This window comes from Sylvia atricapilla, chromosome Z, assembly GCF_009819655.1.
Source record: "Sylvia atricapilla isolate bSylAtr1 chromosome Z, bSylAtr1.pri, whole genome shotgun sequence".
Classification (NCBI taxonomy): Eukaryota; Metazoa; Chordata; class Aves; order Passeriformes; family Sylviidae; genus Sylvia; species Sylvia atricapilla.
In genome coordinates this window covers 56,716,207-56,731,356 of record NC_089174.1, presented here as the reverse complement: position 1 = coordinate 56,731,356, position 15,150 = coordinate 56,716,207, and the positions used below count along the sequence as shown (strand labels likewise).

Below are 15,150 nucleotides of genomic sequence, written 5' to 3'. Positions count from 1 at the left end.
CTCCCATAGTTTATTTTGTATTTTCTATCTACATTCAAAAGACATTTTAGTCATTCAATAAGCCTTGAGAGCTTTGTACAACCTCTCAGTCTGGACAGCTTGCATAAGAGCACTACGTCTAACGTAGCATTTTTAAACTAGAGATCAGGACTTTTTTGATGACGATGCTTTGGTAAATCTCAGCTGAATGTTCTTGATGTACCACTAGAGTACAGTGCCAAATTCAGCTTTTGGTAGCACAAGCACATGTGATTTATTCCTCTGAAGTGAAAATCCATTCCAGTGCATCACAAGGAACATTTCTACATGCTCTTTAAACCAGAATATACTTCATTCCTCATTTTCTGTTTTTCTGCCCTCATATTTTACTCATCAAGTACCAGATAAGAACATGTGCAAACCTCAGTAGATTAGAAGCAAAAAGACAGCAGCACCAGGGCAAATATAAACATTCTTTGTTGAACTAGGCAGTGTAGGAATATACAGAAACAGAAGACACGAAACATTAAGATTAGTAATAAAATAACTGCAAAGTCTAAGCTGAATTTGTTACAAGAAATTACTTGTTTTACACATTGCTTTGCAGGGTGTTTTAGAAACGCAACAAGGTCTGATTACTGTACATTTCTCTGGCCATAAAGTGCTACATACAGCTGCTACCCAATGTGTATAAGAACAAATATGTAACAATCTTGCATCAGCTTTCTTTTAACATATACTTGCTTTCAATTTCTGTTAAAAATTGATTAATAAAGACTCATAAACCATAGTCAACAGCTTAAACATTTGACTGATATGCACAGACAAGAATTTTTTTGTAATAGCTTCTAAGTAGGCAATTCTTAATCAAAAGCAGCTTTGTCCTATAACCAGGCTAATTTATTATTGCTTGACTTAAAAAAAAGTGCATCTATTACCAGAAATAACTAAATGACATTTTGTCATAATTTAATTGTAAGCTTAGCCTTGCTTGTTTAAACTAAAAAACTAAATTTGCTCTCATATATATTGTAATTCCTACTATTATCAAGAGAGGCTATAGCATCATAAGTAAATGATCAGCTTTGCTTCGTTAAGTCTCAGCACAATATTCAAAATTCCTGAATTTTGGAAGATGAGCATGTGCGGTGAATATTATAAACAGCAGTTAAGATTAAATCAGAGCTGTATTTAAGGCCCAGTAGAGAATACACCAGTTTTAAAAAAAGAAAAAGCGTCACAGACCTTTTGTCTGAACTCTTAGACAGAAATCACTTAACTCAGACATAATGTCCTAAATAATATTGCATCACTGATGCATTGTGTCAAGAACACATGCACTTTTCAGCAGCATTTGGAAAACTAAGCATCTCTTGCAGCTCTGTGCAGACCTACCTTAACTGGAGGGTTACAAATCACTCTCACACATTTATATTTCCACTGTTAACGACTTAGAAAAATATCCAGAATAAAGCTTAAAGCTAAGAATCCTGATCCATCAATCTTTCTAGCAAAGTTTGGAAGAGCAAGCACAGAAAGGAGACAAGCTCTAAATAGTGCTTAATACTATGTCCACAAAACACTACAGAGGGTACTGCAAATTTGTGTCGATAAGCCTGCTCTCTGCAGGAGTGCAAAAAGGCTGATCCCAAAAGAAACGCAGTATAACATACACAGAGAACTACTGTTACCTTTGGAAGGCTGAACTGAAGAAAATAGCTCTTTTTACTCTCTTTTCAGTCAGTAACATCACCCACGGAAAAATGTAACCTGCTTCTTGAAGCTTTGTACTAAACTGTGAACAAGATCAATTTCTAAGGAAGATCATTATTCATTTTTTGTTAATTTTGATTTCCACCTCAAATCACTCATAAAATATTAGCTGTAAGACATTCCCCACAAAAACAAGAGATCAGAGACTACATCATGCTCTGCCATTAGAGTCTGTAGTCTCAGTTATAACTCTCCTAGCGTTAGAACCAATCAGAAGAAGTTCTACTGGCAATTGTTCCCATCACCTTCCACAGAGAAAATATGCAGACCCCAATCCAATAATCAGAATAAACTAAAATAACCTGAACTGAACATATAATGCCCACAGATGCATTAAAAGCATTTTCTGAAAATATATGAATTTATACTCACTACAGTTTACAATCAGATATATATGAATGGGCAAATCTTTAGAGAAGTCAATTCATAGCATATGCTAATCTCTGTTTTGAAGTTTAGCTACAGTCAACAATATATTTGAAAGTAAGCATCTTATTTTATCAGTAATTCAGTGTCTTGGGTATCTAAGCTTCAAACCTACATGTGCATAATTTTACACAATAACTTAGTTACACACTTACAATAGACACAAATCCAAACCAACAAAGAAAGACTTTGGATCATGTCTCCATTTTGAAAAACCCATTATGTTTATTTAGCTAATATTTTTAAACTCTTACTTCCCCTGTAAATATACCACTGTATTACAGAATTATAGGCAGTTATATGACCCCATTATTTGTAAGTCATAGGAGAAAGCCGTGCTCTCAGTAACCTGAGAAGAATTGCTATAGCATTTAGATTATACTGACTGTTTGATTAGAAACTTCGGTTACTCATTTACTGAGAACACATTTTTCACCCATTTCTTTTATCTTGATTTTGCTTGGAGGGTAGTTAAGGGCAGAAAACCACACACATGAGCACAGGCACTATGAATTTACTGTGCAGAAGTAAACATCCTGGACATCGATAAAATACAGAAATGGCAAGTTTTGCAACAGCTAGTGAAAGAAGAGTTATTTGGTGTATACTTAAATAAAAATCAAATACGTTTTTATTTTTAAGAATAGACAGCTAGAGAATCTGTGTATCTAAAAAAATGGAAATACAATTTGATGCTGCTATTTGCCCATAAGCATGAAAAGAAAAATGCATGCACTTGTAAATATCTCAATTTTAGTGCATGTTTTTGGTAGAAGTTAGACTAGCATATGCCCATTTTCTTAAATGTAAGTTTAAAAGTGGATTCACTTTCTGATGCACAATCAACTTCTTTTAATGTGAATTATAACTCATTATTAGGAAAAATGCATAATCCATCAATTTTTTCTTTAATTTGCTTGGGATCCAAGAATAGCGACTATCAGCTAGGGTGCCAGTCTACAAATATTAAACTATTGCCTCAAAAAGGAAAAGAACAATCCTTCCTCCAGATCTATGACAGGGAAGATGGGAAGCAACCAGTTTCAGTTGTGCCAAGAATTATTTGGGGTAGACATCAGACAGAATTTCCCAGTCTTTTCTCACTGGGAAAGACATCCTGCATAAGTTCCAAAATACCTATTCTCAGTGAAAAAAAAAAAAAATCCCCTGTAAGCACTTCTTTTGAGTGAAACAGACCTGCAAAGACATTGTAACTGTAGACCTGCTTAGCTTCATCTGACAGAGTAAAAATATTGCACTTCAGAGAGGTTACTTTTGTTCCCAAAATGAAATTAAGTCAAAGATAACTAATTCTTTCCTCTGGAACACAAATTTCAGAATATGGTATGCCAAAAACTGTGGGTAAGGTTATCTGCAGACATTGCATTTTTGTTCCAGAGGAGGAAAAAAGTCTCAAGTGTACTGCAGAAAATCAAACTTTCAAAAAATGCAGAAATTATCACCAGTTCCACTGCATAATCTGCATCTGTTCTTATATTAAAAAAAAAAAAAGTATTTTCATTAAACTTTATTGCACCATCACCTATTTTTTAAAAATATCCCCCATTCAAGTCAAATATTAAATTATTTTTATCAAACAAAATATAAGATCTTCTTTAAAAGAGCATGTAGATACAGTATAGGCGCTATACAGAAAATGTCTAAAGGAATGACATACATCAAAATAGAAGAGACAGAAAACAATCATTATGTTCTTCTCTATGATTAAAAAAAGATTTCAAAAAGATTGTGTAGGCTATTTATTATATGCATGAAAAGCATCCCTCCTCATTCAAGGAGTTGAAGCAGATGACTTCAAGCTGTCAAGTGCTGCATGAATTCTGAAGTGCAACCTGGACTCCATCGAATATTCCTTGTAGTTGTTTCTGCAAAACAGACAACTTACTTTAAGAAAAAATGTTTGGACTGGATTGTTTTGACTTCATGTGTTTGTAAGTTAACGGTCTTTATTCCTTCAAGAGGAAATGGAGATTGACACACAGATGAGTTATGAGACACTTAAAGCTACATCCACAAATTGAGCAAAGAAAACTTAAGACCAATTCTAAAATTAAATGTCCTGATAAACTAAGCCTGTGTCTTAGCATCTCTTTCACTTAATTTGATGATTTTAACAGCTCTCCCAATTACTGAAATTTGCTGTGAAATGACAAGCCAAATACTACAGAAAAGGGTGTTAGTAGAAAATGTATGTTCCAACTCAGAAGACAATTCAGCCAGAGTAATAAACATATTTACAGAAATCATATTCTATAAATCTCATCTCCCCAAAACAAACAAACAAAAAGACCCATGAGGGGACACTATTACATCACTGGGCTACTTCTCTGTAAACACAAGGGACATTCTATCTCAGACTACAATCTACAAATGCAGCAAACACGCTGCTCTACAGTAAATTAAACTCTCTTCTGTGACACCATGTGAAAGGAAAAAGGGGTGTGGTCAGACTGGTGTACTGGCTTTTAACCTACTAACACCTTTAGTGGAGCTGATTTAATTTCCACAGCTGCCTCTGCGACAGAACGGTTCACATCCCTTCCCGGACTCTCCAGCTTCATCCCATGCATGCAGTAGACCCTCAGTATCCCTGAAGCCCATAAGAGAAAGAAACATTCTCCCTTCATACTGTGTCTTATTTGAATCTGTCTACTCCACTGGGTCTGAAACTGCAAAATTCAACTATATTGGAAAAGTTCTGCAAATCTAGAACACAGGTTTATAATTACTTGCATTTTGCAAGGAATTTGTCAGGAAGAAAAAACACTTCATTGCTACAAATACACAGTTATTCTTCATTTACAAGGTGATAAAAAAATTCCACTTACTTTGCGGTTTCTATGTATCTTATTGCTTTTTCTCTCTCATCCTGTTGTTTGTACAGAAGACCCAATTCATACAGTGTGAATGGCACCAAGTAACTGTCATATTTTATTTGCTTCTCACTAGAAAACCAGAAAAATACAGAAATAGTTACTTACAACCCTGTCTCAAGTGACCAGTTAACTCCTAAAAGGAATCACTGCCTGTAACAGCACACAGCCAGAAAAACCCTTCTGAAGCCTTTTTTACTAGTTAATCCTGTACACATTGATAAACAGTCTTAAAGCACTATAACAGACCTAAACATGTAGAAAATAAAGCTGAACAAAATGTAGGTACTCAACTCACCAGAAAACGTTTTCTCTCACCCATGCAAAATGTACACTTTATGCTGTCTTTCGATTTTTAAAAATATCTCAGCTATAAATGCCTGCCTGTTGCCATCTACCCTTGGAAAAAGATGTTTCAGAAATAGTGTTCCTTTAACTTGCAAGCAATCAAGTGCCTCTGCCCCGTAACTTGCAATGTCGTTGACTAAACTCACTTGGGATCTTAGAAATTATAAGAGAAAACAAGACAGCAAGAGAATTAAAGCACACCTAGTTCTCAATAATAAATTCTATTATTAATTATTAATTTTTCTGAATAACTTCTTAGAAACATTGCACATGTAAAAATGCTTCTTCAGCCCAAATACCTAAAAACTTCTAAGTAGTTTTCAACTACAACCAGTACTTGACTCATGTTTTATATAGAAAAGCTATTACAGCTGGTATGGATCTGACACCTGAAAATCTGTAACACAGGAAAAAGCAGTCTTCAACTAAAACACATAACACAACTTCTCATCTACATGGAGAAGTGTTAACTACTGAGGTACTAAATGCAAATTTTTAAAAAAAAAACCCAAACAGGAAACATATATGAATGTTACACGGTAGCTCTGCAAATACAATTCAAATATATTTGGGTATGTTACCTGGTAGTTTGATTTATTTAGCCTCAAGCACCACATAGGTAAAGCTACAGTAAGTGTGAAATTGCTACAGAAAAATACAAGGAAAGTTTTCTGGTTCTCTAACTACTTTCAGAGGTATTTTAATTCCAGCTCCTTAACGTGACTTTTAATTAATCAAAGTTCTAACATGATAGCTGCAACAGGAGCATCAGAAACATCACCAAAAAAAAAGGAAAATTTAGAAAATCTATTTCTGGGGGGTTTTACCTTTGAATTACTTTACTGAAACATAATTCAGCTTGCATGAGTCTTCCCAAGTGTTTCAGGCAGAGGCCTTTCAGTAGCTGCAACATGCACGCGTCATCCACATAGTATTCATTGTGATCTAACAGTAGAAGTGAGATATGTCAAACAATTTGGAGACATCATGAAAAGGAAAATTAGATTTTCAGTAGGGAATATGTATTCAGACTCAGGACATTGTTTCTCATGGTCTATACCTCAAAATGTACATAACCTTCAGGCATGATTTAAAATATTGTCTACTAAAGAAGCTGTGTCCATGACATCTGTATCTTTCTCTCAAAAGACAGGCCAAGAAGAAATAGGAAGAAATTGAAACATCCAACAAATAGGCATAAACTGGAGATTAAACAGTCATTAATTAAATACATTACATAAAGAGTCATTAAGTAAGATTTCTTACTTGGAATAGCTAAAACTACAGTGAGACAGAAAACCATCATATTATCCTAATAGTTTCCCCTGTTACAGGGCACTGGCAGATATCCAGTAGCACCAGTAACATAAAAAAGCCTGTAAAACCACACCAGGACTCTGTCCTACAGAACACTTCAGAAGCATCATTTTGCAGTGCAAATTCAAGAAACCATGTTTACTAGTATTTTTATCATCTCTAATGTTTGAGAAGCCTCAGCAGTAGTTGAGGTATAATAGTTGAAAAATTCAATAAGTTTATGTTCAATAGGACTAAAAATACCATATGAAAGAGAGTGTTTGAATAAATTCAGAATTTACTTAACAAGTGTGATCCTTTTTAGTTCCCTTAGTTTGTAGCATTTGCTGGGTACAAGGAAGGAAAAGAAAGGAAAGAAAACACATATGGATAGACAGATGGCACCACATACATTAACAATTCAGGAAGCAAAACACTCTCCCTTCTGATCATGTTGTTTACAACTAATTACCAGCTCTCTAAGGTCACATTAATTTTTTCCTTAACAGTCTGCCGAAGAAATCCTGCGTTAACAGTTCTGAAACATGCAAGACTAACGCATTTCAGGATTCTACAAAGTGCTTTGCCACCATGTTCAGCCTTCTTTCTGTCTGTGTTTAAACCCAAAAAGTCTTGATAGATTGTAACTGACAGACTGCGCTTTTAGTGATAGTAAAGTGCAGCGCGTAAGTACTTTGTATTCCCTCTAGCCTGTTTTGCTAGACTAAGGTATTGGATTCTACCACTGTCTCCTGAAGGACTCATTCATTGAAATTCTGGGGGCATGCACCCATGTCAGGAAGGGCGCACCAGTCTTGAACAACTTCAACTACTAGTCTTATTTCCCAAAAGAATAAAAGCTATTATGCCAAAACATTAACACTAAATGACAACAAACACACAGGCCAATTAAACACAGATAACCTTGCAATAAATGTGGGAGAACCATCTTTACAGCTGCAGTGCTCTACACCAAAGCAAGGATCAATACCAGGACAAAAAAATAAGCAAAAAATAATTTTTTCCGGAAGTTACATATTCTTTTTTTAGATCTTGGAAATGGAAAAAAAAAAAGATTCCCAGAAATCCTGTGGCGGGAAAAGAAAAAACAAACATCTCTAGTGCCTTTCATTTTTTCCTTCTACCATCTCTATTTTCAGCTCTGTATAACATAAAAACTACTTTCAGTCCTTGAGAGATTCCATGCTGTGCCCGTCCATGTGAAGCAAATGAAGTAAAAACAGTTCTAAGAAGTCTCAATCCCTAAGTGACCTTTGTGTATAATCAACACTCTTCTTTCACAGCACCTTGTCAATCCTTTGACATTACTTCTACTAAAAACTGTCTCTTAAAATTATATTGTAACCATGTCATACTCTGCTAGCAGCCTTACTCACTTTTTTAGAGATTCAGCAGCAACTCTGGTAATCAGAGTCTTTATTTTCACTGCTTCTGTATCTTTAAAAGCAGATCAAGATCACATATGTGAATAAAATTATATCTGACAGAAGTTATTAAAAAATCACACAGAAAGTATATACATTTCCAGACTATATCCTGTTTGCAAACAGTGAATTTCTGCAAGAAAAACACAGTGGTCTTATTTCCACTGCTTTTATTTTGGTACTTTGCATATCTATAATTAGGGATTTGACAGGAAATGTACTTCACTGTTACAACTAATGAGCACTTCTAGTACAAATTTCTGCACCAATGCAGCACTTGATTTCCAGCAGGCTCTGCCAGAACCCTACATGCGGAGGTCATGGGAATTACTTTATTTGCAAGTATCTTGCATATCACTAGATTTTTGCTTTAATATCACAACAACAAGAAAGGAAAACATTTAAGACAGACACTAGTGATTCTGCAGAAAAGCAGAAAGCAATACAAAATAAAGGAACCGAATTCAAACATGGCCATGCAGGTTACTCTCACTTTGCTTATTATACCATCTGGATTTGACCATGATATATATTTTTTGCACATCCCTGTGTAATTTCTTATGCATCTTTACACTGTAGATCATATTTGCAATTCTGAAATGTAACATATGTCTGTTTTAACTACTGGTAAAAATAAGTTACTAAATTGTTCATAAGTGTGACTAAAATCTGAGTTCAATAGAAATTATTTTTAGTGAACTATCATTTAAAAAGGTTCACATGCAAAAGGGTAATATTCATTCTAGAAAAACTCAAAAGAGAAATCTATCAAATAATTCATATGGTAAGTGACAGAAGCACCCTGATAAAATCAAGTACTTGTGCAATAAACCAGTTGCAATAATTCAATTTAAATTCTTTAAGGAGTAAGTTATGGGCTGATTCTCCAAACATTACCCTAAGATGTAAAGCCATGCTCAAAGTTTATTTGTTAAGTATGTTTCATTTTGCAACTAGCAAACATGTTTTATTTTGCCAGCAAGTAAAACAAAAAAACCAAACTCATTCATGCATAGCACTTCATTGTATCTTTTACACTTTGTCATATTCTATGCAGCACGTGTCCTCTGTAATAAAGTGTGATATAAATTGGTTTTAAAAAAGCATTTTTCAGACTTTCAAGACATTAGTAGATTATGGTCCAAGAATACTCTCAAAGACAAACTAAGTTAGAGCAGTCATGTTCTGTGACTAATAACCTCATGTCCTTGAGTCATCTTTATTTGTCTGCAGCATCAATCAAGCTGCATAAAGAACATACTTAAGAACCACTTTAGGTTTCATGTGGCTTCAACATTTCCAAACTTCGACTTAATTAGCACGCTGTCAAAGCAAACACTCACTTGCAGAATATCAGAAGACAGAAGCATAGAAAATGTCAGCAATTCTAACATGTCAGCAATTCTTATAAGATTATTAATACAATCTTGATTGATTACTTACTAGTTTCAGTTTGTAGAGCAGTTTCTTCTTTTTCAATTGTTACCAGTAAGTTTTCAGTGAGGTCTGCTCTTTTGCCCACAATTGCAAATCCATTCCAGACATACATCATTTCCTGATTAAACAGAAACAAAACCCAAACCCAAAACAAAACATAAAAACCCCCAAAAAAATCCAAAACAAAAACAAACAGACAAACAAACAAACAAACAAAAAGGTAAGAAAAACTCATGGAATTGTATAAGTATTTAACTAAAGACTGCCTCTAAAAAGACTGTTGTGGAACATTTTTGAGTACATAAAAATACTACCAAAGCTTGTTTTGGTACAAAACGCCTATGAGTAGGAAAGGAAAAATTATGCTGAATGTGTGTTGACAAAGCTAACCTGGGTTCCTACGTTTTGAATGTTCTGACGTGTTTTTAATGGATTCTACTATCACGTATTTTCACAGATCTTCAAAAATTAAACTGAACAGATTTTATAAGGGGAGTTTACCATCATTCACATAACACATCAGCAAAACTGGATGCTTTAGGTTCAACTTGTGGCCTCTGTTGCATGAACTAAAGAAAGAGCTAAAAGTACAAAGGGTGACAGGTAAACTTGGTATGCATTTGAGTGTGTGCTTGTATATACAGCACACTTATTTAAGTATGCACCCAAAAATACACTCTCGTGTTTTTATATACATACAGAGAGAGAGATGCTCTAACCTGCAGACCATTACCTTCTATACAGAGCAAAACTGGAAGTAGATACAACACATCCAACATATGATTTTACTATAATTTCTACAAAATCTTGTTGGAAAAATCCAAGGCAAATCCCAGAAAAAAATCTTCCCAGGTGTCTCAGTACAACAGTAAGAAATAAGCTTGTTTTGATGCATTATCACATTGTAAAACCTAAGCAGAATGAGAGTTAATGCTAACCAACAAGGAGCCAAGACCTTTACTTATTCATCACATATTACAGTATCATTTGTTCTACTGTAATTGAAATTACACCTCTGAAATATGAAGCCTAATGTCATTATGAAGCTCATACAATACACTGGTGAAATAATTCCCCTTGTATTTGTACTGTAAATATGTAGGTTTTCAGACAGAGAAAAAATCTGTTTCTATCAAAGTCTGAAACAGTGTTACAAACATCATCAAATACATCATGTTAGATTTTGCAGTGTCTTGTCTATTTATACTTATTGAAACAAACCATTCACTATGTTTGGTTATGCCTAATCTAGGATGAAAAAAATCCTGAATTAAAAGATACTGGATTTGACAGCAAGACCAAATATATATACTCACAGCTTACAAGCACTCTGAGGTACAAGCCCAAGAAAAATTTTACTTCGTCCTCTACATGCAATTTAATATAGAGTGAATTTTAGAGCCAGTGGACTAATTTTCTTTGTACTTCTCTTTCTATATCAATGAGCTTTAAGATAAGAAATTCGTTCTCAAATTAGGCTTTTCATGTACAGTTGTTAGTAAATTATGCATGTTACAAAGATTTTAGCATACCCATATGAAAAGTATCACTGCTGTGCACATATAAACAGACTGCAATAGTAATGACTCTGGCGTTAAAACATGGGAAATTAGAATAGCATTCATAAAGTATCTTTAACTTCTGTATGTTTTAATCAGACTCAATACAAAGAAAAACAAAGTATCAAAAACCAATCACCACTTTTCCTTTCACTAGAAAAACTGACAATACCAAAATACTCCTTAATGTCCTAATGAGTTTAGAAGACAAGGACTAAAATTATGCCAATCTAAAGAACATGAATGCAGTTTTGTGCATGCTGAGCTTTTCACATAAAAAAAATCTGGTGCTTGTTTCAGACTGCTACTGTGTTGGTACTATGATCCAGTTTCTAATACCTCTCACAAAAATCACATTGCATGAATACAGTATTACTTCAAAAAATTTTAAATGCAGACACGTAATACCTGACAACATTATTCCTCCCCCATATAATGATGCAATTTTTTTTTTTTTATAATGTAAAATTCTTCTTTTTGTAAAAGATGAAAACAAAGCAAGAACAAATACCAAGGCAGGTAATATCAGCTTCACTGGCTGAGGACATGCATAGCGTCGAGCTTTCCTTACTGCAAACTTCTCAGTTGGGATAGATTTTCCTGCAATTCTCTGTTTTAGACCATCCACTTGTCTACAAGAAGGGAAAATGGAAAACAGAACTTGTTTATTGGTATTTTTTCACCTCATTTCAGTTATATTTACTGTTTTTCTCTGAAATATAAACCTCAAAATTGTTTTACACCATGGAGACCAGAGCTGTAGGATATTACCTTTGCTGATAAAAGCAATTTTAACGCTAAAGGCAAAGAGAAAAAGTGAAGTTTTTATGATTAAAAGCAAGAAGTAAGTCACACAAGATAAAGACATAGAGGTGGGGGAAGGCACATACAGCTGCTTTATAAAAGTTTACCTGAATAAAGAGACTATGTCTTCACCAGTCTTCTTCAAATCATCCTCTGGAAGCATACACAGAATTGCTGCCTTCTGGAATACATATATTGCCTATATCAAAAAGAAGCAGAAACAGATCACCACATCTGATTTTCTGTATTTAATCAATACATTAAAGACTTCAGCCTCTCACCCCAACTGTTCAGCAAAGTATTTCCATAATTCTCATGCAGGTAAAACTATAAACATTTAGCATTCCCTTGTCACATAGTTTATTCCGTAATTTTATTTTTAATGTACTTATTCGTACTATATATTTGTCAGAAAGTTAAAGGTATCTCCTACAAAGATTAGGAGAACTTATTATGCAAATCACTGTCAAAGAAATGAGGTTAAATGACTTAACTGTTCCAAAGTCCACTACTGTTATTATCTACTACATGTAGAGACATGCTTGAAAAGAACAGAAGGAAATACCTGACTACTGATTCAAGGAATGGGTTTTGCAAGGAAAAAAATCCACGTAATTCTATTAAAGATGTATGTTGAATTCAACACTTCATGTTGAATATACTATTCTCTTCCTCTTTTGCCACAAATTAGATGTTCTAATTCTACTAGAATTATATCCTTTTTAATTAAGATAATAAACAGTAACCTATAGAGGAACAGACAATAATCATGTATAAAAGGTTATTGACATATTGTCCTTGGTTCATACTCTGAGAAATGTTTTTACAAGAAAAAAGTTATCTGATAGCCCATCTTTTCTTGTGAGATCCTGTCCTCAGCAGTCTTTCTCATTTTGTATCACAAAGCAGCTGCTGAGTAAGTGTGTCTGTTTATAAACACCAAACACAGTTTTTCAACCAAGTTTTACTAGTGAGTGTTAGAACTTGACTTGAGAGACAAGTTTAGTTTTCCTATCCCTCTTCCTTCTTCCACCTTGGGCAAGTACCTCCATTTTTGGAGGGGCCAAATCATTGCTGCTGATGGTTCTGCTGTTCCAAAACATGAAATAAAAATTCATCCTTAACCACCCAGTTAAAACATCTTGGTGCCATTGTGTCTTTGTTTATGAGTTTCTCAGGAAGGTAAACATTATACCTACTGTGCAAAATGATAAGTAGCTTTAACTAGAGAGCACTGGTAGATCATAACAAAGTCCACCTGTCCATTTACCTTAGACCACCTGCTCTCTTTGCTGAGCAGGTCTGCATACCGATATGCTTGAAGCCAGTCCTGCTGGAAGGTGTAGCCCCACATAAGCTCCCAGTAACAAAGATGATGAATCTGTTTCCACTCTTGCTGGGCTGCTATGCAGTCTTGGAACCTCAGTTGTGCCTATGAGTAGTTAAGGAAGAATGATGAAAACTAGCTCAATTACAACTCCATGTGAGACCAATGTCTAATTACAGAGCAAATTCTTACCTAGCACCCAGGCGGAGAACACCTGACAAGTAAAATGAGATAAACTTCCCTTTCAGTCTCACTTAGAGAGAGGGCTGGAATTAACACTGACAATGAATGTGAACAGGGATAACAGCATACTTATCAGTCCAACTGATATGTAGATGAATTATTTTCCCCCTCCTCAGGCTAAACACTAAACAAGAACCTTAGGAAAAAAAATTATTTACCTTTTCAAAATTTCCTTTCAGTATATCTATTCTGGCAGCATAAAACAGAATAATTGAACCCTTGAAAAAAGATGAGAAAAATAACCAGTTAGGAGTTGGAGCTTAGGGAAGTACATTTCTGTTATAAAATTTATTAAAAATACGCACATTTGGAAATTTCTGGAGGTAGGGTTCGAGGAGACTGTCTGCTTCCTGAAGGTTGGCTTCCCCTGTACCTAGAAAACATAATAAACCAACCTCAGTGTACTTAAAAAAATCCTAGTTCCATAGAGTAAGATTTTGTTTTCAAATCATATTAGACAAGTCAATGGATGATTGCTTTAAGTGAAAGCAGAATTATTTCATAATACTGTGTTTCTATAAAACTAAACTCTTGTCTCAAAGATACTAAGTGCTTTAAAAATACTAAATGTCTGTAAGTAAAAACAGACTAGAATTATAGGAATATTTTTTAGACTGTTCCATTATTGATCCTAGTTATAATTTTAAATCCCTTTAATTGCTTTAGCAAGTTAGGAAAACATTTGTCAGCTGCCTCTTCTCCTAATTTTGAACTCAGTAATGAAATACAAGTGATGCTGGAAGAAATGAAGTTCTCCTTAATTTCCTGATGAGCCTGAGGGACAAGTACTAAAATACTTCAATATTAAAGAATGTGAAAATATATGGCAGAGAAGCATATAGAATTAATCATGACTTTTAGCTCTGAACAGCAAAAGCAATTAATTCTGTATAGGCTTTTTACTGGAGATAGTTTTCACATTTGATGTTAATTTATGGAAAATGACTTTTCTAACTTAATACTGCTTTGCAATATTTTGCTGTTGAGACACCCTGCAAATGGAACAAGATGTTGGTATAATGCTATTCACCCTCACTGTTTCTGCAGACACACTTTGTCATGGATAGTAATTTTAGATCATAATTAAGTATACAGCAAACTCCTATTTGGCCACAATTTTGAAATTCAATTATAAAAATAAATCACAATATCTATCATGAGGTGTAGCATGACTGAAAAGCTACACAGTGGTCTCACCAAGGATTAAGGAGACGTAAGTATGATAAACCAACAGGGTGAAAGTACACAGAATGGCCCTCAAACTGCTGCCAGATGCGCCTTCCCGTAGTTGGCAGAGGCCCAACTCCTAAGAAATATCACAAACACATGCAGAATTAACTATGAGTATACAGAGTTACTATTAATTTTTTCTGGCTAACCAAAGTTCAGTTTTCCTTTCAGATATAAGTATTTCATAATTCAGTACTTGTCTCAAATCCAACACAACCCTCTACCAAAACATTTCTGTCACAGCATTTAGGAAGGAGAAGACTAATCTAACTCTTAATAAAATCATGCATTTCAGTGCTTTGGTGAAATGAGAACACCACATGAACCATGCAGACACATAGGTCTACAATGCTTTCCCATTAGGTTCTGACTATGAGCCTTTCAGAATA

At 34.5% G+C, this 15,150-nt stretch overlaps 1 protein-coding gene across 1 annotated transcript in view; it reads right to left on the bottom strand.

Moving 5' to 3' along the window:
• Nucleotides 1–432: 432 nt before the first annotated feature.
• Nucleotides 433–15,150, bottom strand: part of TTC39B (tetratricopeptide repeat domain 39B) — a 44,563-nt gene continuing 29,845 nt past the window's right edge. Inside the window, exons 9-18 of the mRNA XM_066338513.1 lie at nt 14,729–14,837; nt 13,837–13,904; nt 13,690–13,749; nt 13,232–13,393; nt 12,069–12,160; nt 11,669–11,789; nt 9,605–9,716; nt 6,248–6,365; nt 5,028–5,144; nt 433–4,064 (exon numbers count right to left, since the gene is read on the bottom strand). Coding sequence (XP_066194610.1) covers nt 3,971–4,064; nt 5,028–5,144; nt 6,248–6,365; nt 9,605–9,716; nt 11,669–11,789; nt 12,069–12,160; nt 13,232–13,393; nt 13,690–13,749; nt 13,837–13,904; nt 14,729–14,837 — 1,053 coding nt within the window. The 3' untranslated portion in view covers nt 433–3,970. The remainder of the gene's footprint in view (nt 4,065–5,027; nt 5,145–6,247; nt 6,366–9,604; nt 9,717–11,668; nt 11,790–12,068; nt 12,161–13,231; nt 13,394–13,689; nt 13,750–13,836; nt 13,905–14,728; nt 14,838–15,150) is intronic.